General features: G+C 43.0%; 1 protein-coding gene across 2 annotated transcripts; it reads right to left on the bottom strand.

Moving 5' to 3' along the window:
• Window positions 1–24,900, bottom strand: prrc2a (proline-rich coiled-coil 2A). Of its 2 annotated transcripts, none has more exons than XM_061818481.1 (17): window positions 24,647–24,900; window positions 15,492–15,643; window positions 12,939–13,116; window positions 12,716–12,827; window positions 12,547–12,628; window positions 12,264–12,407; window positions 11,836–12,077; window positions 11,617–11,705; window positions 9,792–9,943; window positions 8,088–8,190; window positions 7,516–7,687; window positions 6,279–6,371; window positions 5,533–6,064; window positions 5,211–5,464; window positions 4,421–4,703; window positions 4,123–4,345; window positions 1–3,973 (listed from the first exon to the last, which is right to left on the bottom strand). In XM_061818481.1, exons 2-17 carry the CDS (start codon window positions 15,604–15,606, stop codon window positions 973–975), a joined length of 5,775 nt encoding a protein of 1,924 aa, XP_061674465.1. In that variant the 5' UTR covers window positions 15,607–15,643; window positions 24,647–24,900; the 3' UTR covers window positions 1–972. The 2 variants fall into 2 exon arrangements, with proteins under 2 accessions (XP_061674465.1, XP_061674381.1); XM_061818397.1 differs by lacking the exon at window positions 24,647–24,900 and adding an exon at window positions 24,472–24,636.
• Between the last annotated feature and the right edge of the window lies 1 nt (window position 24,901).

Raw genomic sequence — 24,901 nt, 5'->3', positions numbered from 1 at the left:
TCAGGCTGAAAAAGCCTTTATTTTCTTTAAAAAAAAATCTTAAATTTCAAAGCAGGTCAACATGAAAAGCTTGAAAGGAAAAAGGTCTACAAAAGCAACAGGGCAATGATATAAAAAAAAAGAAACTCGTGACAGAACAGTTTTACATGGGTCCTATCACAGTTTTTACATACTGTGCAGCAAAAGAAAAGTAAATAAGAGCTTGAGGGCAGTTTAACAATCCTCTTTGTAACAAACAAGAACACACAAACAAGAACACACACACACACACACACACACACACACACACACACCACACACACACACACTTCACATCTTGTGTGGCTGAAACGGAATTGACAACTTCCTGAAAACAAATATGGTAAGATAACTAAGATAATTGTATGATACATTGGTACTGTTCTTGTTTAACTGAAGCTGTGCTTCTCCCCTTTGTGAGAAGAAGTCAGCCAGACCTGGACTACCATACACCACCAAAGGCCAAAGTGTGGTAGAAATATACACACGTACATAAATATAAAAGTTTGCCCAATTTAATGATTTACCTATTCAATCCCACATTTTACATGACATGACTACATGAGTTCTACATTGCTGAAAGATCCCATATTGTGCTTGTATGTATAGCTATGTTAATTTCCCCCATTTTTTTTAAACAATGTGTACTTTCATTGCAGAACTACATGCGTGAAATATCCAAGTGGGATTAGATTTTTGAAGGTGAAGAGGCCATAATTTAACAGATAGTAAGACAAAACCAGGGAAAAAAAAGTATAAGAAAGGACGGTTGACAGTGGACTGATACGAAAGGTGGGAAAGTTGACCAGGGTGAATGTAGAATACCATCTCCATATACTGTACAAGACACTCATTTGTGTAGGGATGCAAACATGAAATAATCAAAACGGTTAAAAATGGAAGAGTTGGGTTGAAAGTGAGTTCAGTTCATCAGAAATGTTTTGAAATACACCATCACTTCCTATTTTTCGGGGAGGGCCAGTTGCCCCGCTTGTCCCCACGGTTTCCACCTCCATTTCCCGTCCCACCAGAGCCACCACCAGGGGGACCTCGAGGGCCTCTGCCTCCACCCCCACCACCACCGCCTCCCCCGACGTTAACCCTCCGGTTTTGCCTTTCCATGCCAGGACGTTGGCTTGAAAAGCTTCTTTTATTAGCTTGGGGCTCTTTCCCTGACATATCACATTCGACGGCACCTCCTCCGCCCTTCCCGAAATGGTGGTGGTGATGCTGAGACGAATACGACTTCCCTCCTCCCTCTTTGTCTCGGAACTCAGTGAAGTCACTGCTCTCTGAAGCGGTTTCCCACTCCTCGTTTGCCTGGTCTGAATTCTGGTTGGTGAAGTCTGGGGACTTTGCTCCATGGCTGTGGTGGTGCTGGGGGTGGGTGGGTCCAGTATTCCCTTGGTTGAAGTGGTTATGGTGGTGGCTGTTTGCGTTGCCAAGGTGCCCACCACCGCTGTTATTGTTAGCTGTAAGTGTGGTGTTGTGGTTGGCATTCTGGGCGTTACTGATCAGTGTTGTTGTGACGGTGCTTCCGTTACTTTCCTGAACTGAGTTCACGGAAGGAGAAGAGGGCCTTCCTCCTCCGATCACCCCCACTCCACCATTGATGCGCGCAGCATTCTCTCGTTCCTTCAGCCTCCGGAAGCGAGGTGGCTTGTCCTGCTGATGTTGGGAACGCATGTGGCGACGACGCTTGGGTCGCTCGAAGCCACTGGGAGGGAACCCACGGCTAACAGGAGGAGGGACTGAATTTGGCCCACCACTGATTGATGCAGGGTTGGCTGAAGCTTGTTGGGTCAAAACAGCTCCATTGTTAGTAGACGCTTGGGTGGTAGGGGCTGAAACCAACAAAGCGGTCTGAGGAGGATTGGATGCCTGACTTTGAGGTTGGTTTCCATCAACTGTTTTATCCTTTTTCTCCAAAGGAAGCCCTCCCCTGCCGAAGTCCTTGTGCCCTGAGGTTTGTGACGGGGCTTGCTGCCTTCGTGATGAGTTTGGCTGCCTTGAGGAACCCCTATGAGAGGCCGACGTGGGTGCAGCTCTGTGTCCCCCAGCTGGCCCTCCAATATTGCCACTATTCCTGTAGATATTTCCTGCCCCACTACCACCTCCCCTGCCCCTCCTTGACGGCACTCCCCTCGGGGTGAAAACCCGAGCCTGTGATCCTCTTGGGGGTGCAGATGAAATGCTGCCTAGAGTAGTGGTGTTAATATTGTCAATGCCATTCTTGGTGTTCTGTTTGTGGGCGTCATCCTTGTCTGATTGACCAAGGTCACTTCCACCACTCTCGCTGCCCGTCTCTGAGCCTCGCTCCCTCCGCCTCTTGGGAATTTCTTCATACTCCGAGCCTTCACTGCGTGTTTCACTCCGATTCCTGGCCCTGGTTGGGTTATGATGGGATCTATCGTGACCATGCCTACCACCAAGGCCCTCACCCCTTGAGTCATGATGGTGGCCAAAAGCAACAGATGTGCGATAGTCTCTGCCACTCCTGCTAATCATTCTGCCACGGTTGCCACCACTAGGCCCAGCATTGGCTGTGTATGTACCCCTATAACCACGACCACGGCCGTAAAACTCCCCACCTCGCCCTCGACTACCTCTGGTTGCTTTATTGATGACTCCATGATTATGGGAATTGTTTGCTCTTCTTTCAAAAGAACGGTCTCTGTCTCTTCGGGACGAGGATCCTGAAAATCCTGAAGTGGTGTCTGCCTCTTTAGGTCCTCTCCCTGACCCACTGCCACCTCCTCCAGGTGGGCGTTCTTTCCCGCCATTCCTGGGTTTTATTGTCACAGAAGGCTCTTCTTTGCCTAATGGAGCTGATGTGTTATGAGAGGCAGAGGCATCCTGTTTTATTGAGGAGGCTTGGCCACCATCCTTCTCTTTATCTTTGAAAAAGCCTTGGCTTGATTTCTCTCCTCCATCAACATCTCCCTCTTTCTTCATCTCTTTCACCACTGGCTTCTTGATTGGACCCGCCCTTTTGTTGTGATTGTTGCCTCCTGTCTGGGTGTTGGGCTTGTGCTCCGATGGAGGACGGGAAGTGTCATCTGCGCCACGAGAATTGTTCCCACTACCTGCAACGTTGGCCCTCCTGCCATGAGAGGAAGTGTTGGTGTTGCCAGGACGAGGGCCCCACTGGGTCTCAGTTTTATGATCACGCACCCCTCTTTGGTTTGACCTTGGATGGGGATGGTGCTGGGACTGGGGCTGGGAATGACTACCATGTTGAGCAGGAGGTGGGCTGGAGGTCATGGAAGTATGTGAAACATATACAGAGCTTGTTTTTTCATGTTTTACATGACCACTATTGCCAGTGGTACCCCTTTCATTAATATTTAGCCCGACACCAGCCTCACCTTTGCTGTGAGAATGATGATGATGCAAAGTGGCCTTGACATTGCCATCTTCCCTGGTAGATGCAGAAGATGAAGATGAGGAGGATGAGGATGACATGGAGGGCTGGTGGAGTGGGGGAGAAGAGTTGGTTTTCTTGAGAGGGCCCTCAACTATTCTGTCATGACCTGGCATGTTCTCAAGCTTATGAGGTTGGACAGTGTAATGAGGCTGGTGAGGGTGGTGTTGTTGAGAGTTGCCCTCGACATTTGGAAGGTCCGCACGGCCATTACGATCGTAGTGAGGGTGTGGTGCCCCCCAGAGTTGGCCTGGCTGGGATCCCCGGCCTTGGACATCTTCCTGATGGGTAAAGCCATGGGGGTGGACTCCCCTTTCACCAGCTCTTTGTTGCTGGTGGGATGGTATCCTTGCACCTTGATCAGGGAAGTTGTTGTAGTTGCCCCGCCCACTCATGTAATGATGAGCGGGGTGGCTGCCACCCGGCACATTAACAGGAGGCGGTGTCTGGTTTGACGACCCAGAAGCTGTGCTGGGCTGTTTGATGGGTCCCAATCCACCGTCTCGGATGCGATGTGGAGGAGTGTCACTCCTAAATCAATGAAAACGAAATAGATATCACAAAATCGTCGTTAAGTAAATGAATGCCTTGAAAAAAAATATCTTGGAATAGTCCAAAAGCCCCCCAAATGTTTCAAACAATCATATTTGAGTCAAAAACATTTTCACTTGTCACCATACCTGGGACCTTTGGTCACATCCCCTTCCTCAGATGTCTGCCTCTGCCTCAGAGGGGGATTAATTCCGCAACCTTCCCCTCCACCAGGAAATACCTCAGGCCCCCAGGCCAATTTAGGATCAATAGGGGGAGTACCACGGTGAGGGTGCCCTGGATGCTGCTGTTGCCGATCAAACGGCTCTGAACCAGAGCCTCCCGAATCAGATCGCTCACGCCCAATAAGCCCTGATGATTTTTTAAATTACAGAATTACCTACACGATCAAAATATATTTTGAGAGGATTCAAAAAATTCTCTCACCCGATGGGTGCATGCTAGTGGAATAGAAGTCCATGGGGGGGCGGCCTTGCATCATGCGTGGGTCCATGTAGGGCATCATCATCCAGCGTGGGTCAAAATTCATTGGAAGTGGGCGTACTAAATTGCCCGGTTGATACAGTGGTCCACCCTGCTTAGGTCCAGGTCCTGGCTGGGGTGTTGAAACTGGTGAAGGACCCTGCGGTGCTTGGGCTTGGGGGGACATTTGGCTTTGAGATGCCTGGCTATGCTGTTGCTGCCACTGTTGTTGCTTCAATAGCTGCTCCTGTCAACAGGGTAAGGACACACAATAACAACACAATATTGCCAAGTTGAATTTAGGAGTTAGATCCTTGTGAATCTTCTGAACTATAAATGAAGTCTGAAACATTTTTTTTCATTAATAACTATGTTGTAAAAAGCATTTTAGATCTAATTTCATTTTATCATAACCATAAGGGAACTCAAGTGTTAATTATTGTCAAATATTCTCACAACTCACTCTGGTTGTAGTTGTTTACTATTCTTAATGTGAAAAAATACATTGGGTTGTTGTATTGATAGTTTTGTATTCCCCCCTAAATGTCTTTCAATGTTTTCTGAGTCTGAATCAGATTTTTATTTTTACAAATTGCTTAATGTCATGACAATCTTAATTTTTGGCCATGAAAATTCTACTGACATTTCACAGGTGTCTTTGGTGGCTACAGGTCATGTAAAACCAAAGACGATAAACAGTCCAGTACCTATTTGAAAGAGAGTATTCAGTCAATTGCCAGTTTAATTTTCTTACCTGTTGTTGCCTCTGAAAACGAGGTGGGAGGGACTTTTGGTACTTTGAGTAACACTGGCCGGGAGGAATGATTGATTGCCGGCCTGATACCCCTGCAATATTCTCAATCTTCACTGATTCTGTTCCTCTTTCACCTCCACTTCCTGCTCGAATGCGTGGAGTGGAGACAGTCTCCTCTTTGTCTACTGGTGAAGGTACTTCCAACATAGGTTGCTGTGGCTGTGACACAGCTGGCTGAGGACATTGCTGAGTATCTGAACAGCAGAGAGAATTATGTTAAATTTTTAAATGGGGTGGAGACCACTATCATTTTTGGACATACCTGTGTTAGAGTCGTAGCTGCTGTTGCTGCTTGCCCGCTGTCTTTCACCGACACTAAGACCTGTTGTGCTCGACTGTACAGGCAGTACAGGAGGCTCTTCAGGGTCCACACACGGCGAAGACGGCTGGCTGATGTTGGGAGAAGATGCAGAGGCTGACAAAGACGGGCTTGGGCTGCCGGCTGTGACTCCTGTAGAATTCCCATCAAGACTGGGTGTTTTACTGCCACTATTTCCTCCGACATGGCCGCTTTGCTGCTGCTGCTTCTCATCCAGCTTCTTCAACTTTTCTGCACACGCTGCACGTCTCTCCTCCTCCATCCGACGTTCCTCCTCCTCACGGCGTCGACGAGCCCGCTCCACAGCAGCAGAAATTTCAGTTGACGATTGCTTCCTGCGCTGACGCCATGTCTCATCGTCATCGTCTCCAGGGACCCCATGGACCATCAGTCCAGGCTGGTTAGGAGGGATAGGGCCTCCTGCTGCTGCCTGATGCTGAGCGTGGCCTCCTTTTCCAGAGCCCGATGATGCACTCTGGTTGTGTGACCGTTCCAAAGTGTATTAGAATGATTATTAATAGTAGCTTTTTTTCATATAAAGTTGTGCAGAGATTTATTATTTTAATCTAAAAATTTAAAATAGAGGGGGGTGGGGGAATCAAAACTCTGCATAATAATTACTTATACGTTATGTGCCCTATAGGTGAATGGAGGAATTAATGTCTAAGAGGCCTGGTCAGGATCTCTACCTGTCGGTAAAAGGAGTGTGGCCCTTGTCCGATGAGGGGCCCAGGTGGGGGGGAGGGCTCCTCCCGGTGACCACCCAGTCCATGCCTTTGCCCCTGTTACAGACAGACACGGTCAGCCATAATCCACCATACGACTCTGCACTTAAAGGGAAAATCCAGTGCTTCGTATGAACAATGTATCCAATAGATCATGTAATATGTACTCTATTTTGACAATGTGATGTTAAATCCTCTCTCATTTAATAGAAAAAAAGAAATTTTTGCAAGTCACATGACTTGTGTGCGCGGATGTGAGATGTAACGTGCCATACCACCGTGCTTCATCCTCTGCCGTGCTTCGTCCCGCGGCCTCCGCCGGACGACGAAGCACGGCTCGCAGCCATCTGCTGGAGCTTGCTTGTCAGACTCTGTGTCATTCCCGTCCGAAGAACTATCCGCGTCTGCCGGCCCGGAGCTCCGGGGGCCTTTGTTTACACACTTACGTCCTGCAAGTAGGCCTCTGAGTAGTCAGACTCCGGCGTCATTCCGCTCAAAGAACCATCCGAATATTCAACATTATTGAAAGCCCCAGGTACAAATCGGTATGCAAGTACTCATCCATATCCCTGATCAACCGATACTGCTATTTCTTCATCAGATGGGGATAAATCCGAGAAATCAGCGCTGGGCACAATGTAATTGAGCCTTTGGTGCGGCACCTTACACGTCACATCCACGCACGTAAATCATGTGACTTGCGAAAATGGCAGCGCCCCTGAAAATTTGTAAATGTCGATAAAAATCTTTTCAAAACTTTATTACATGAGAGAGGATTTAACATCACATTGTCAAAATAAGAGTACATATTACATGACCTATTGGATACATTGTTCATGCAAAGCATTGGATTTCCCCTTTAAAAAAGACAAATAAATTCACCAACACTTCCATCGGCCTTGTGTGGGATGTTGGTTCTCCCTTTTGAACCGTGTCTGAGCCAACTATTTAAAAAAAATGTAGAATTCAAGGCCTATTTTATTCAGAATCAGACTCTGATTTTAACAATCAAAAATATAAAGTGCTGTCAGAGACCACATATATCTGTCAAGTCTTGTCTAACAATACTAATATGCAGGTATACCTGCATCTGTACACAACAAAGGGAAGGGAATTCAAATCTGTTTTTATTCTATTTGTTGACCAAAATTATGGTTGCAAGGCTGAATAAATCTTAACAGTTGGTTCAACATCCACTTACCTGGTAGTTGGATGATGCTACTTGGTTGCCCTCAGCCCATCCTGGCTTGATGGAGGGAGTCTGTAGACCATCGTCAGTGTTTGAGGTAGGACTGTGGCGATTATCTCCACTGCTTTCTGAAGCTCGAGAGCATGAGGTTGCAGAAGCGGCCTCTTGAGACTTCTGTTGCTCACTAAAATATATTTTAGAAATTAATTCAAAACATCTCCATAATGGGATGGGACGGTACGGGGGTTTTGGCAACTGGTTGGAGAGTTGCCCTCGCAGTTATGAGGACCGGGGTTCTAATCCCATCCCTGCCTGTGTCGAGTTTGCATTTCTCCCCGTGGCAACATGGTTTTTCTCCGGGGAGTCCTGTTGCCCCCCACATCTCAAAAACATGCATTGACTGGACACTCTAAAGTGTCCTGAGCTGTAGTTGTGAGTGTGAATGGTTCTTTGTTTTTATGTGCTGCGGGATTGACTTGAAACCAGGGTGTACGATGCCTCCTGCCCAATGATAGCTGGGATAGGGTACAGATCCTTGTGAGGATAAGTGGGTCTGAAAAAGACTGGATGGGTCACAAACTGACCTTATATCATTCTTGGTGTCTGCTGTGTCCTCTTCACCCTCGTCCTCTCCTTCATCATCACTGAACTTCAACTTTGCGGAGTAATCAATCTCCTCGTGTGCCCCTGTTTATCCAAAAAAGGAAACAAATTCATTCAAAGCCAGCATTTCTCAAGAAGCGTAACTTAGTCTGGTATACCAAAATTCAATGACCACAGAATTTAAAACACCAAAAGGAATGTACATGTAAATGAAAATGCATACTTGTTTTTTCCTTTTGGTAATTAAAGACTGACACACTTTTTATATTTTTCTCTCCCCAAAAAAACCTAATATTTCATCAATAGAGCTGCTTAAGATACTTTTATTTCTATCCCAAGGTTCCATAATCCCCGATAACAATTGACCCCTCCATAGAAATTGCATCATTCGCGTCGCTGACCAATCAGAGGCCAGAGATCTGCATAAACCACGCCCCCTTTTGGACCCGCAGTTTCCCCAGACAACGTTGTATGGTTCAGTATAGATTTTGTTAGCGTTTTATCGCGTATTTGGGTTCTTTAACAATAGATATGGTTAAGAGGTGTAGTCACGGACATTATAATAGTGATGACAGGTATCCTGAAAGGCTAGTTGGTGGAGTTCAATTCGTAACTTTTCCAAAACCGAAGACCCAGTACGAAAAATGTCTTCGATGAATCAAACTTTGTGGAAGACCGCATCATCAACTGAATCCATCTAAATTCAAACCGGAACAGAAGACAGAGTACGAAAAATGTCTTCGATGGATCAAACTTTGTGGAAGACCGCATTATCAACTGAATCCATCAACCGGAACAGATATGTTTGCACGAAGGTAAGCCCTATATTTGATTTTCAATACATGTCTCATATAAATGAATTAGTAGTTCTTCGCTTGCATAACATAGCTACGTGTGAATGATTGACACACTTGATCTATGTTGAGCGATATTTTGCGATATCTGACTGCACAAACGTGTCCCTTAGTTCGCGACTAATGAACTAAGCTAAACCGGACTAGCAGTCCTAAAAGCCTTCGACGTGCACCGAGACACCAAGACTGAAGGAAGGATGTTTGAGGACACTAAAGTAGTGCTTGTCGTACTCGGTCGGGACTTACGTAGGTTTGGCACTAATTCAAGAATAATTATTGAGGGGAGCGTGTGACGTTACACAAAGAAAACGAGAGAAACAATTCGTAAATCAAGCCTCGCCTTCTTCTTTTCCTTTATACGGCGGTTCACAAACGGCTATACAGATACATATACAGATTCTGCACACAAGTGTGATATGTAACACGAAAATAGGAAACTGTCAATGACGAATTCGTCTTTGGGTTATAATATATTATATTATGTGGCTTCTCGGTCTTCCTATGACTCCAGAAAGATCTCGCGCTAATATCAATGGTTTCTCCGTCGATATGCATGTAAATACCATTGAAATACCCCTCGCTGAAATACTTGAAGCCCTGCTGTCTGCTTTTCAACGATATTTCACTCTTAGCTAAGTATGCGAGTGAGAAATCAGCCGGTAAATCGGACAGTTTCGCTCTATTCTTTTCTTGCTGCGCCGCCCTTTTTGCTAATTGTTTGTCTGACGTAGGCGCACGTGGCGTGACGTCACTTCAGGAGGCGTGATTAAGTGCCCTGTACGGAGAGGTTAATTGTGTTCATAGTATATTGATAAATGAGTCAAGACAGACCAGCCCAGCCTTCATCTCCATCGTGGTCCAACTCATCAAGCTCCTTGAGGTCATCCTGCTTTAGGATTGAGGGTCGTCTAATCACCTCTCCACCTGCATCCCGTGAAAGAAGCTGCGGCCTGCTGTCCGGACCAACCTGGGACCGAGAGAACCTGAAAGAGGTGACACAATGCTACATTAATTTTGAGTAATGAATACGTCATGGCAATGTCTCCTTTGATTTTTGGTAACTGTTACCAATTCAAAACATTTATTACCACCACCACCCATGACTTGAGCAAAAGGAAAACACAGCGGTTTCTGGGATTTTATGATCCACTTCATCAATCCTAATTAACTTAAACGAATTGCTGAGCTGGGAGGGAGACTGGCAGTGAAGGTAAATTGTTAGTCCTGGGTGACTAGCATAGCAAGTTGTGGAACAAATGCGAAAAGATCTGGTTGTGTGATTTATTTTCTAAAATCAGGATTCAGTTCCAACTAGGACTGCTCAATTAATTGAAGTGTAATCACAATCGTGATTTCAGCTGTCACAATTAAAATGATCCTGATTTTCAGTGATTTTACATTTAAAATGCAGGCACAGCTGCTGATGGAAAATTATTCAATAGGCAGCAGTGTCTGCAACCTAGTCATCAGGAGTGAACACATGATTTAAGACAAACGCTGGCACTGCACTTCGGGGCCAAGTTAAAAAAAAAAAATGCTAAAAGGATGGTAAAAAAAAAAAAAAAAAAAGATTATTTTCTATATAAGACTACACAATTAATCTTCATGAAGCGCAGGCACCGTGCTCTGGGGCCAGGTCCAAAATAAAAGACTAAAATGCAATTGATGTCCAGTGTAGTGCCCTCGCAGCATGTTGGCAAAGAGGAAAGACGTCCCTAAGGCATAGTAAGACATACTGTAGTATTAACAAATATAGGTGCTGCCTCGTCTTCTAGTTTTCCACTGCCCCGAGTACTGTAAAACACGGCAGAGGTATATTGAGACAACTGCCGAGTTCTTTGCAGTGTGACCGTGGCTGACCAATGGTCAAACAAAACAATGGAAACATACCGGTCTTTGACAACTCACTATACTGATGTGGATTTCTAAATGAGAAGTCAGTGTTTGCAGACTAATGTTACAGCCTTGTATGCAGTTGTAGTTGCTTTGATTAAGTTGCAATTTGTGACTGCACTTTGCAATGGGGCATTATTTTTTTGCCCTTGGTCAGGTCAATTACATAAAATAAATTAGATTTATTTATTTATTTTCTTTAATCCAAAATTTATTCTTAAACATTGATTTTGCATTGAAAACTGTTACATATCATTTGTTGAAAAACAGTGCAATAATAAAAAATAATCCCCAACATGAAGAACAATTGCGGCATGGTGAGTGACTGGTTAGCACTTCAAATGACCACTTAGCATGGCTGTGTTAGTTTTCTCCAGGCACTTCGCTTTCTTCCCACAGCCCAAAACATGCAGGGTAAGTTAAGTGAAGACTCTAAATTGCCCATAGGTGTGAATATCTGCACGAATGCTTGTTCGTTAAATGTGCCCTGCGATTGGCTGGCAACAAGTTCACAGTGTAGCCCGCCTCTAGCTCGAAGATGGCTGGGATATAATCCAGCATACCCGCGACACAAGTGAGGATAAGCGGAACTGAAGATAAATGAAAGAATGAACAATAATCTTGACTAATAATCATGATTATAATATTGATGAAAATAATTGTGATTAATATTTTGGCCATAATCGTCCAGCCCTATTTCAAACCAAATGTGGAATGTTACGGACGAATAAAGCCATGCTGGTGTGTGTATGTAAGCACTTACCTTGGAGCTGGACCTTCACCAGGTGGTGGAAACCTGTACGGCCCTTGAGGACCATAATTTGCCGGGAAGGGTAAATATGGTGGATACATCTAGAGGGGGGGGAAAAAAAAAAAAAAAAAAAAAGGGTAAGCCTCAGGTACACTCTTCACAACACCCACACAACTTAAGTTTAGAATTGAAAATTTGCTTGAACTCATGGAAATTAGAAAGGAAACTCACAAATGGAGGCATGATCCCACGGAAAGTGGTAAACCCAGGCCCCACTGGGGGTTGAGGCAGGGGTAAGGCGGGGCTGCCTGCGGGAGGGTTCCTAGGTGGCACCTGGGACTGCGAATTCTGAGGTGGGACCCCGGCTGCCCCGTCCATCAGCAAAGCCCCACCGCAGCCACCCTCTGCAGCCCCCTCCCCAGAGAGGGTGGGTGCCAGGCCTCGGCCCCCACCGTCCCGCCAGCTTGTAACGTCTATACAGATAACAGAGAACTTGAATTAATAATTCTGTATACTTTTCATATAAAGGCACCTTTTAACATTTCTTTTATAGGTTAAGACCTTGTTTGGCTAAGATTTGTCACGGACCAAAACAGTTTAAGTGTGATATCTAAAATGTGCTGCAAATGTGCCCCTAAACAAAAAGAGACATCACTCACTTTGGGGGCGGAGGCTTGGTCCGGGCCCATACCACTGATCTGCAGTGCCCTGTTCTCTGCCAGCTTTGTCCTGGTCGCCAGCCGCTTGCAGGGTGGGAAATTCCTCGCGAGAGAATGGCGACGGTAGGTTTGATCCCTTTCCACCTGCAAAAAGAAATGTAAACAGGAATGTTATTTTTCAAAAAGATTAAATAATGGGCTTATTTGTTTTGATGTTATTATGAAAAAAGATTATTATTATTTGTTCTCATGACATTTTTGAGTGGTACAAACAAACACCCACCATCCCCTTGTACTCCATGTGTAACACTGGCCTGTGCCCAGGACCTTGCCCCTGCGGCCTGGATTGAAGCTGGGGCCACAGCCTGAGCATAACACACATAAAATAAAAATTAGATGCATGTCAAAGCTGGTGGTCCCTTATAAGCAGATATGACGTGCATGCATCTTACTGTGACTGTTGGCACCTCTGAAGTTGGCGGGGTTCTCGGGCGGGTCGGTGCAGGCGTCTGTGAAGCCACAGGCTGCTGCAGTTCCTGCTGCGGTGCTGACAATGCATCGGTACTGAAAGAATTATAAATAATATATACTGATGAGGAAAAATAGAATCCATTGATGATGATTTTATTCCAGCATGCAGATTTTTAATCACTATATTACACAACCCCAACTTACCTCTTTGGGTCCGCTTGTTCCTGTTTGCTTGCCCATCCTGTGCCGTCTTTGGGAACGAGTGAGACGTTGGGATCGTTGCCTTTATTCTCCGCCTTCAGACTTGGCAAATTGGCAGGGGGTGGCATACGCCGGGCAGAGGCAACTTTACCGAGAGACTGCAAGCCATGGCGGGGGGGAACTGATATGACAAAGGAGGTGAGTCAAGAACCAGGAATCACATCAATGAGAGTTCCACAGCACAGATTTAGGAAGGAGATGTAAGCGTTTCACATATCGTATATTTATCATTCATCCATCCAAATTCTCTATCTCTTATCCACACTCGGGTCACAGGGGTGCTGGAGCCTATCCAAGGCGAGAGTCGGAGGACACCCTGAACTGGTCGCCAGCCAATCACAGGAATGATCATTGAATTTTTATGAACTATAAATAAGAGCTTCTGAAAAACAAATTTGGTGACTCTGAAAGTCGTTGAAAAAGTTATTCACAGAATAGTCTTCTTAAAAAGGTTCTATAGCCGTCAGGCTCTGGATATGAAAAAGAAGCAATGCTGATTCAAACACCCACTTTTTTCCTGGGGGATTGAAATAAAAACAACAGCCCATAGATTTACGATCCTGGAAGGGAAAAGGTGAGTTCCTAATTAAAACATACACTACAGGGACTCAGCACAATGAAAAGACTGTTCACAGGAGAACCTCTGGATCGGCTCACATGATAAACCTTCCATGATTCCAAATTCTGGTCTATGTGCCAATTAAGTACTCCAGCCAGGAGACTAATGTAAGCATAAAGACATGCATAGACCTGGTACAGAAGAAAAGTAATTAAAAAAAAAAATCCAATTTTTGCATTGAACTACAATTGAGGCTAGACCTGGAAAAAGATATCGCTGGGATTAGATCAAATGAAGAGCAGTCTGAAAATGAAAACGCTCAAAATCTTTTGTAAATCAAGATTTGAGAGAGATTTGTCTTTGCTTAAAGGGGAAATCCACTGGTTTGCATTAACAATGCATCGAATAAGTCATGTAATATGAACTCTATTTTGACAATGTGATGTTAAATCCAGTGTCCAATAGTGTTTTGAGAAGATTTTTAATCAACAATTATGAATTTTCAGGGGCGCTGCCATTTTTGCGAGTCACATGATCTACGTCCGCAGATGTGACGTGTACCGTGCCGCAGGCTCGATTACATGGGACACCATTTATGCCCAGCGCTGATTTCTCGGATTTATTCTTCTCTGATTAAGAAAAAGCAGTATCGGTTAATCGGGAAGACGGAAGAATACTTCCATACACAGCCTAGAGCCTGTACTAGAGCCAGCATGCCAGCTTGGGGCTGTCTGTCCCCCCGCATAACACTTGTCACTCACACCTTTTTCCTCCGCATTGTGTTGGAAGAGCAGACATCGAAGGGTCAAAAAGCGACATCGCTATGAACGCTTGGCCGCCACAAGCCAGTTATCCCTGTGGTAACTTTTCTGACACCTCCTGCTTGAAACCCACATGTGCACTTCCTCCATCCCGCACACGGGGGCTCAGGCTACCAGTGGAGAGCTCAATCGTGCAGCACGCTGTCACGCAGCCGCCACCACGCCAGGTCCTAGTTAATTCTGATAAGAAACGAGACTCCGGCATGCTAACTAGTTACGCGGCCCGCAGTAGCTGTGTACGGAAGTATTCCTCCATCTTCTTGATCAACCGAGCGGCCGACCCGCCCACGGCTGTGTATGGAAGTATTCCTCCTTCTTCCCGATGAACCGAGTGGCCGAGCCGCCCACGACTGTGTATGGAAGTATTCCTCCTTCTTCCTGATCAACAGAGCGGCCGAGCCGCTCACGGCTGTGCATGGAAGATTTCCTCCGTCTTACCAATCAACCGATACTGCTATTTCTTCATCAAATGAGGATAAATCCGAGAAATCAGCGCTGGTAAATGGTGTCCCATGTAATCGAGCCTTTGTTGCGGCACAGTACACGTCACATCCGCGCAGGTAGGTCATGTGACTCGCGAAAATGGCAGTGCCCATGAAAATTTATAATTGTCGATAATCTTCTCAAAACATCAGTACACCCTGAGCTGGTTGCTAGCCAATGGCAGGGCACATATAAACAACTATTCACACACCTGCAGGCAATTCAGAGGCTTTAATTAACATACCAAGCCTGTTTTTGGTATGTGGGAGGAAACCAGATTACCCAGAGAAAACGTGCGCAGACACGGGAAGGACATACAATCTCCACACAGGAAGGCTGGATATGAACCGTTGACCCTCAGAACTGTGAGGCGGTCGTGTTAACCAGTCAGTGACTATGGTGCACCTGTTGACACCAGTTCAGTCACCCTTTTCCTCTGTCTACTTGTGTTTTTACACTTGTGTGTTTGACAAGCAAGAGTAAAAATGCCAGAAGCATTAGTTACACGTGTGACTCAAATTACTTTTGCATTATGCCATTATTAGAACAAGTGAGAATGGTTATATTCAAACTGTGTCACAAGTTCCACTGTGCAGCAAAATACACTGGACGTGACAAGATGAAGATACTCACCAATAGGCTTTTGTGTTTCAAGGCTCTTTCCTTTGTATGTATCAAACAGGTTGAGAGACGCATACTTGGTTTTGCCTTCCTTCCCCTTTGCAGTTTGCCCAGAGCGCTCTGACATTGCGCTGTCCGCTCATCGAGTAAGGTGAGCCCTGAGACTGTGGGATGAGAGGAGATGGCTATGTGTTACGTTACAAAGGGGGCAGTAGTATTATAAACAAAACACTACTTCTAAACAAACTATGTCAATTTTGGCCATGGGCCACATTGTTGTTACATGGTCCCTCAGAAGGGCATTATGACTGAAACCATAAATATCTTTTAATTGCCTCATCGTAGTATTAGATAACTTGATGAATAACTAGTTTTGAAATCGAAAGTTAAGGATCGCTTTTTTTTTTTTTAACTATGAGGGAAATTACTGTAAAAAAGGTTTGGTAACAAAAAAAATTGCTTGCAATACCTCAATAATAATATTATACCTTACATATTTTAATTTGAAATTTAGCCCAAGATTTTAGTAAGAATCATAAAAGTTGAGACACATGATTTGCTTGAAACACAAAATAATGGGGTGGTCCAAATGTGTCCCAGGGGCCTTGAGTTTTGACACCTGTGGTATAAACAATTCACCACATAAAAAGTGCTTTGCCATTTCAAATGGGCCACATGACAATTATCAAAAGGTTGTCTGTCGAATGCTACACCAACCTAACCCCAGCTGTGTTTGATATTAATTCAACCTTCATACAAAGCAGTAGTTTTGATTAGCTACTACTTCTGTAGATATGGTGTACATTGCTGTTGGATTTAGAAAGTACAAATGTGAAATAAATGAAGCAGTTACATAAAAATTACATACAGAAAATCTATTTAAATCAATATTCACAAAAAAAAGTTTGTATTAATTTTTCTTTTAAAGTGTGCAGACATTATAAGCACCAACCGCCAAATTTATAAGCAGCTCCTCAATGGGACTGGCAAATTGACAATAAGGCAATAATGGTCAAAAAAGGCCTTAAATTGGCAACATTGAAAACGAAAGGCAGTCTGCTATTTGTCGCTTTAATTTTTAACATTTCTTAGTTATCAAGGGAAGGTCTTGCTCACACATAAATTGTGACTGTGAAGAAAAGCTATTTAAAAACATAATGAAGACACAACAATTGATCCTTCAGGCAGTTCAGAAAACAGACAACACTTCGGAAACAGTCAAACTGCAATCCGCGACACTGACCAATCAGAGGCCAGAGATCTGCATAAACCAAAGCCCGTTTTTGCTCCCGCCATTTTCTCAGACAACATTGCATGGTCCAGTATAGGTTTAGTTAGCGTTTTATCGCGTATATGGGTTATTTAACAAAAAATATGGTTAAGAGGTGTAGTCACGGACTTTGTAATAGTGACGACAGGTATCCTGAAAGGCTAGTTGGTGGAGTTCGATTCGTACCCTTTCCAAAACCGAAGACCCAGTACGAAAAATGCCTTCGATGGATCAAACGTTGTGGAAGACCGCATCATCAACTAAATCCATCTAATATCAACCGGAACACATATGTTTGCACGAAGGTATGCCCTATATTTGATTTTCAATACATATCTCGTATAAATGAATGAGACGTTCTCCGCTGGCATAACACCGCTACGTGTGAACGATTGACACACTTATTCTTTGTTGAGCGATATTTAGCGATGATCGGACTGCACAAACGTATTGATTTCTTGCTGGCTCGCGGCCGAAGCTTAACCAGACTGTTTTCACGAAGATATGCCCTAAATTTGATTTTTAATACACGTCTCGTATAAATGAATGAGACGTTCTCCGCTAGCATAACATTGCCACTTGTGAATGATTGAATGAAATCAGAAGCATGGCGTCACTCTGTTAAGAATGTATTGTGTTTAGAATCTATAATATATCGTTGATTTGAATGAAATCAGAAGCATGGAGTCTGTGTCAGTTCAGAATGTATTGTATTTGCCATTTTTACTGTTTGTCACTTCAGGAGGCGTGGTTAAGTGGCCTGTACGGAGGGGTCAATTGGCCACCCTGCCGATTTATAAAAAAAAGGCTGTTATGGAAACAAATATCGTTCTCTGTACCTTACTTTTGGAGATGGTACCCACCGAAGCAACTAAGTGCCAGGTCTTTGACTCATTTCATTGCATACCAATAAAAATGTTAGCTAGTGCCAGTGCGCCATTCATTTGCCACATAATTCATGAGAGATTATTTGGTCATCCGGAAAAATATATTGAATGAATAAACAAAAACTCCAGACCCCTGAATGTGTCATGCCCTATTTCCCCCCTAAGGCTTGGTTTCCTATGGAACAGTGCGGTATGTACTGAAATTACTTTTCATTGATCTAGCCATATTTTTTGAGCGGGGCAGATATCCCCATCCTGATCAAACTCACGCCATAACATACCACTCCATAATGGCTATTGATGGAGTACTAAAAGTATAGTTAGCTTTTGTCATAATCCTTTATAAAGTAATCATATGAGGCCACCCATACATATGTTAAAATGGAACACTAGCTAACTGCTTTTGTTAAATGATTGCATGTAACAAAAGAGCTAAATTTAACAGATCAAAAAATATATTGCAATTGTGGCTAATTAGAAAATCTTGTTGCTTAATACCACTGTAGTTGTACACCTGTTTTTATTCATTAGGGACAGAATAATGGAAAAACAATTTGATAAATTCCAGGAAAAAAAACCCATGAGCTATAAATCTTTATAGTCATGGCATACCTGGAGTCAGTACTGTCACGTAAAATTAATTTGACTTGAATTATAACCTGTCACTGAAGAGTATACACTCCCAACATCTACAGCATTTCATGACATGAGAATGATTAATGATATATAACACCAAAATACATACCTTAGCAAACGTATTGGCTACCTTTTCAGCTTTCTTTTAAACACCAATTTCCCTGCTTTAATCCTTAAAATAATCAAACAAAATGTATACATCGGACAAAAATATCCCAGGCAAACTTAAAATCCAGTTTTAAATACATTATTTTTATTATTGAGGGGAAAAAAACTATTTAAAGCTTCCTGGCCCTGTGTGAAAAAGTAAAAGCCACATAAACTTCAGGTTAGGCCAACCTAAACAGCAACAACTGAAATCAAGCATTTTCTATAACTGCCAATGAGGAAAACCTCTCTGTGGATAAACTTTAGCCCAGTCCTCTTGACAAAATTGCTTAAATTCATCAACAATGAAGGGTTTTCGAGCATGAACAGCCTTTTTTAGATCATGACATAGCATTTCAATCAGATTCAAGTCTGGATTTTGACTTAGCTCCCTTTTTATCTTTATTTTTAACCATTTTTGTGTTGTCCTGCTGTATTTCAAATCGTTGTCCTACTGGAGAACCCAAGTGCACTTCATTTTGAGGTCACAAACTTGTCGCCAAACATTCTCAAGATTTTCTAGAGAAGAGCCAAATTCATGGTTCCATCAACCACAAGTGGCCCAGTTCAAGAAGTGGAAAGCAGCTCAAAACACATCACACTACTGTCATCATGTGTGACTGCTTGCATGACGCTCTTTTTCTGAAATGCTGCGTTGTATTCTCTCAAATGTCGTGAGAATGACTGATGTATTTTTTTTTTTTTTTTTACAAAAGATGAGCCTTTATGCTCAGTTTTGGTTAGTAGTGGTTCTGGCCTTGGAACTCTACCATGGATGCCATTTTTTGTCTCTTCTTCAATGCTGAGTCATAAACATTGACTTTAGCTAAGGCAAGAGGGGCCTGTAGTTCATTAGATTATGTCCTGGGTTCCTTTGTGACATGCTGGATGAGTCGTTGATGTGCTGTTAAGGAAATTTTTGTAGGGCTGACACTCCTGGGGAGATTCTCCACTGTTCCATGTTTTCTCTAATTGCGGATAGTGGCTCTGACCATGGTTTGTTGAAGTCCTAAATATTTATAAATGGCTTTGCAAGTCTTCCCAGACTGATGTCAATTACTCTACTCTCATCTTTTCTTGAATTTCTTTGGTTCATGGCATGTTGTAGGTTTTTGAGATATTTTGACTGCCTTAATTTTCTCAAACAGGTTATTGATTACCTTGAACATGTCTGGAGCTAATCAACCCAGAGTGTGGTGAGTGAAAACGAACCAAAAAGATGTAATGTGATTAGCCACAGATAATTGATGTTTAAATTCACATTACTTTTTCACACAGGGACTGTTGCAATGGGATTTTTTCCCCCTTTAGTAAACAAAATAATTAAAAAACTGCAATACATGTTTACTTGGGTTATCTTGAACACTGAAAGCTAAGCCTAATGATTTGAGTTCATATATGAGAGGGGCAAAATATCAATATATGAATATTACACTTTACACCGATTTCAATCGGCCTGAACGGTATCGGCCAATAACTACCTTTTATGCTGATCGGCTTTAGTGTCATAATTTGCAAGCAAATGACAAAGCAAAGCAAAGCAAAGACATTTACTCCACGCAGTCTTCATGCACAGTAGGGGTACCTAAACTTTTTTGCCCCAAGATCTACTTTTCAAGCAACCAAATCCCCCATGATTTACCAACTGGGGGTTGAGTCTTGATAATTTGTTTCGTACATTTTAATCTTTTTACTTGGTCCAGCGCCCCCAATAACTTTCATATACGTCTTCAATTTAGAAGACATATATTGGAGGCCAGCTTGCGAGAGCATGCTGTTATGTGCACATGCGCAGTAACACATCACAAAATGGCCAGGATTGGTCTAACCGGTCTAGTCAGTCAGTCAATTGATGCGACGTATTGGGAACACATGAATCGACCAACACTACTAGTCAAATTTTCTCTCTCACGATTGCACTATATCAGACCACAGCAATAAAATCTTGTATTCGGATTCAACTGCATCCGTTTTTTCATTTTATTTTATTTACAATCATTCATCTTTAGCATGTCAACTCCAATGTGACACACTGGCGACAGTGGCGAGGACGAAAGAAATGGATCGCGACAACTTTATTATCAGAACAAATTGGGGGAAAAAGTGTGTTGTGGTCACCATTGCTCAGGACTTTAATTGAAGGGTTACTTGGCAGGGTTCATAATCAGTCTGGCCAAAAAAATTTAAGGGCTTTTTCGGGGCATTGTTAGGGGCTGACACGAAAAATTTAGGGCCATCGTGGGAAATCAAAAGTAAGGAAAAAAGACTCACCCAATTGTGCCATCAACCGTTCTTGGTTCATCAAGTATCTCAGTACCTGTGACAGTGATCACCTGTCGCCCCTTGTGGTAGTTCTCTTTGATTTGACCATTGTCAACGTCTTTACATAACAGTATACAGAAAAACAGATTCTAAATACAATTGCAACTATGTACACAAATGTCTTCTACTGATGTCTGTTTCAGCACCCCTACTATAGCTCCTTGAGCCTACCCAGTGCTTCCTCTATTTGTTGCTGCAGAGGTGCCAAAGTGGCTCTCTTGTCCTTTGCTCTGCCTCTGAGTGCATTGGCCTCGGTGATAAACCTCAGATTCCTATTTTCTTTTGCCTCCTCACACAGCCTGTCAGCCTTCTCAATAAGCGTAGATATGTCAGTCTCTATTCTGGCTTTTTTGGCTTTGAGGCAGTAGAGATGAAAAGTGGGCAGCGATGTCAAATGTAGCCAGGTACAAAGTCTTCCTTTCCCCACAGTGGTAGTTTTTAGCAAAGTCACTGTCTGGGAACATGACTGTAAACACTTTTTAATTATTTTCACAAGATTTGTAACTGTAATGGCTGCAGATCACTTTTAAAGTCCACATGATCTCTGCCTTTAACGAGTCCGTCTTCGTGTATTGAACTATGTTCATAAAGCCTGACTTCTGGCTGGACAACTGTAGGTGCGCATTAGGGATCGCAACCGGTTACAAATAACCGGTTTTTGTTTTTTGTTTTTTTTTTTAATAACCGAAACCGTAATCGGACTTTCGAAATCGGTTAAAATCTCCAATCATTTCTTCCGGTTCCGGTACTCCACATTGCGCTATTTTTTCAACATCATTTCCACTTTTTTCAAGTTTCGCTGTTAGTGTAAAGTTGGAGTCAAAAGAACATTCAGTTAAATCAAAGAAACATCAAACGTGGCATCGAGGAAACGCTTGGTATACTTTCATGCCCTTTCTGAAAGTTTGAAAGAAGAATGTTAACATTAAAACATTTTTACAAAAAAAATGAAAATTTTATTTACACGAGTGAGTTGTTGAAAGCCACATTCAACAAGCTTGTTTGTCAATATTGTATACAAACTACCCCAATGCCGCGGAGCAAATTAATGATCGATGGTGTAGCGCTGGAGAAAAGGAGTCGGAGGCCGAGTGTCGGACACAGGAACGAAACTTGTTTTATTGGCAGACATCAAAACACTACTCGCATAACGGGGAGAACTCTGTGAACTCCTCACTCTGGAAGAGCAACAACAAAAACAGTCCGTGCGGAACCCTGCACCCCAACTCAAGGTCCCGCGGGTGAATTATTTAAATACCACAATGGTACCGGTTTTAAAACCGGTTATGAAAGTAAGTGTTTTTTTGCGATCCCTATTGCGCATGCACTGCTAGTACCACTGCCTGAAGTTGATGCTTCACTATCTTGATATTTTAGAAACAGATTCATACCAACGGAAGATGAGAGTCTTCGCCAAATCAGTGTGTCTCCTGTTCTTCCGGTGCGACTCCAGCGCTTTGACGCCCATCTTTTCAAGCTGGTTACTCTGCTTGCACAGATGGCAGTAAAACATGTGCCGATCTTTGGATCTCGACGAACCCAGCTCCCGAACTCCTTACTTTCAACCCAAGCTTCTTGAAAAATGCACTTCCCCGTGATACAAGTTGGATCGATGAAAGAACTACGCTACGTCGTAACGAAGAGAAATGCCGACTCACGGAAACAAACAATGGAATATCAACAAGATGGCAACTAGTTGTCAACACGGTGACTTCCGTTGACAATTTCCGGCTGTTTTGGATGCCAGACGAATCGCTATTTTTTTTTTAAATAAAAGATTCAATCTCAGTGATCAGCCCCAAAATCCCTGATCGTGTAAAGCCAACAAAATATGATACTGTGCAACACTACACCGCTGCTAATTACAAATACAACAAACAGAATTACCCTACAGTGTCAATGAAAACCAGCTCGGTCCTTTTTTTTGCTGTCCAAAATTAATGGGACACCAGCATTAGATAGTGGCAGTGAACTTAACGCAGGTTGAAGTTCATTAAAATAACCAAGCCACAAAAGAGATATGTGTCTTCAAAACAACCACATCAGTTTTAACATCCACAATCTTAATACTAACACAACTTATAATGCCATAGACACACTAAAGAATATTATCAATATCACAGAGCTAGAACCCTTTGAGCAACAGAAAATGGTGCAAAAACACATGTAAACAAAAAAATAATACTTTTCAGCATATATTCTTTATCCTCTGTATATATAAATTGTAATCATCCAGCATCTTATTAAGTCATTGAGTTGTGAAACTTTTCGTCATTTGTGTTTGTAAGATTGAATATACTTTCCCGGTGACCAAAGTGCATACAGAAGGAGAAAAAAAGTCTGTAAGGGATAAAGATGATTTGCGATTCAAGTGTCTTGAATCAGAAACTTGGTCACATGACAAATCGAGGCACGAAAAGTGAAACTACAACTCAATGCTAACTTCAATACTAGGTTTATGAAACAATGTATGTTGCTGAAATGTACCTATAACAAATTAATAACAAACGCAATTACGTTGCGACACCAATTCCTGTGTAACGCCAAAAGATTTATTAAAACAAAACATTGATATGAAGCACAAATGTATACAACTTAGCCAAAATAGCCCCATGTTGTGTGGTTTTAGACTATAGAACGAGAACGACCAAACACAGTGGACTGTACGGTCTCACTGACTAGATATACTGCGTTAATGGGCAGATGGGATTAGAAAATTAGGTCGTGGACGGCTGGTGAACTACTGTACTGTATATGGGATTAAAGGGGCCAACATCTTCGCGATACAAAGCCTTGTGCTATGTGCAGCCGTTCCTCAAATTGTACAGCACTGTGAGTTATTACCGCGATAGTTGTCAATGCAAAATGGAAACCGCAGTAAAGTGCGACAACAATGAATAGTACCCAAATCGGCGATACTACTTCGATTCGATGTGTTTTAGTTGTAGCATTTATGCAAATCGAAGCTAACTGGCAGGCCATCAGTAATCGACTTGGGAGGGGGACTGCGTTCATATTTCATAACGCATTTTAACACTTGCACTAAGACTTCGAGCTGTTCTTCACAATTCGAGTGGTTTATCTTACATATCACATGTTACCCGTTGCGCACAAGTGTTTCGTGTCGTTATTTTGGTGAAGTATCGCTTGTTAATTTGACAGACTTTATTCGGGAACGGAACAAAATGGCGCTGAGAGGGGCCCGGTTGATTTTTACCGTTAACATTTAGCGACGCCGGTTTGGGCATAGAGACGATAGAACCCTAAACACATTATTCTCGCTATACAGGTTGAATGAAATAACTTTACTCCTACGTACAAACTGGTGCTTCGTAATCTCACACTGCATTGGATCAAGATACATATCGGGCCAAAACACTGCACGAACGACCTGCTGTAATATTAAGCGTTATCCACACAAATTACATTATCAACAGACGTATATGGCCACAAAATTAAGCAAAGCACTCGTAACCAGCACCGACATAAACTCACGTCGAGAAACGTTTGCTTTTAAGACAAACACACATTCATTAGCAAGCTAAGCTAAACAAGCTAGTAACAACCAAGACTGTCCCTTTTCGGAAGGATAAAAAAAGGCTACTCCTTGAGTCCTTCACAAAATTCCATAGCTGGTTTGTTCCATCAACGTTTTCAAGTTCCAATCAACGTAGCGCAGTGAATATGTGTCGCTTTATAATGTTTTTTCATACTAATTCCAGCCACTGACCTGGTCTTATCCCGACTTGTCTCGAGGTTGAATCCCAGAATGAGGTTAGATTAGCTCTGTTAGCACACTGACCTAGCTAGCGAAGCAACGTTATTACCCCCGCAGTCAAACACCCACCAATAGCATTTTCGTCACAGATGTGAGTGGATAAATACAAAGAAGCTATGTTGCTTACTTGTACACCCCTTCTTCTTTATCCCGAAACAAATAAAAAGGGGGGCGGGTGGGGGAAGAACAGTCTCAATCGAAGCGTCACCCAAAAAGCTGTCAAAGGCTACTGGGTAATTTCGTGAGATGGGAGCTGTTTGGGACCCGAAGAGGGAATAAAAAATAAAAACACCTAGAATGCCCAATATTGAACATGGAAAAAAAAAATAAAAAAAGAATACACCGATTCAAAAATTGCTTTGCTGTTTTGTAAATCAGCTGG

Source organism: Syngnathoides biaculeatus, chromosome 1 (assembly GCF_019802595.1).
Source record: "Syngnathoides biaculeatus isolate LvHL_M chromosome 1, ASM1980259v1, whole genome shotgun sequence".
Taxonomy (NCBI): Eukaryota; Metazoa; Chordata; class Actinopteri; order Syngnathiformes; family Syngnathidae; genus Syngnathoides; species Syngnathoides biaculeatus.
Note: the sequence above shows the minus strand (reverse complement) of the source record. Positions and strands in the feature narration are given on the sequence as shown.

Excerpts from the sequence above, each read along its gene's own strand:
- prrc2a (XM_061818481.1), bottom strand. The coding sequence starts at position 15,606 with ATGTCAGAGCGCTCTGGGCAAACTGCAAAGGGGAAGGAAGGCAAAACC. Across the intron at positions 12,078-12,263 it reads ACCAAGCCTCCGCCCCCAAA|ACGTTACAAGCTGGCGGGAC; the intron begins GTGAGTGATGTC and ends TTATCTGTATAG. Across the intron at positions 5,465-5,532 it reads CAGCTACGACTCTAACACAG|ATACTCAGCAATGTCCTCAG; the intron begins GTATGTCCAAAA and ends TCTGCTGTTCAG.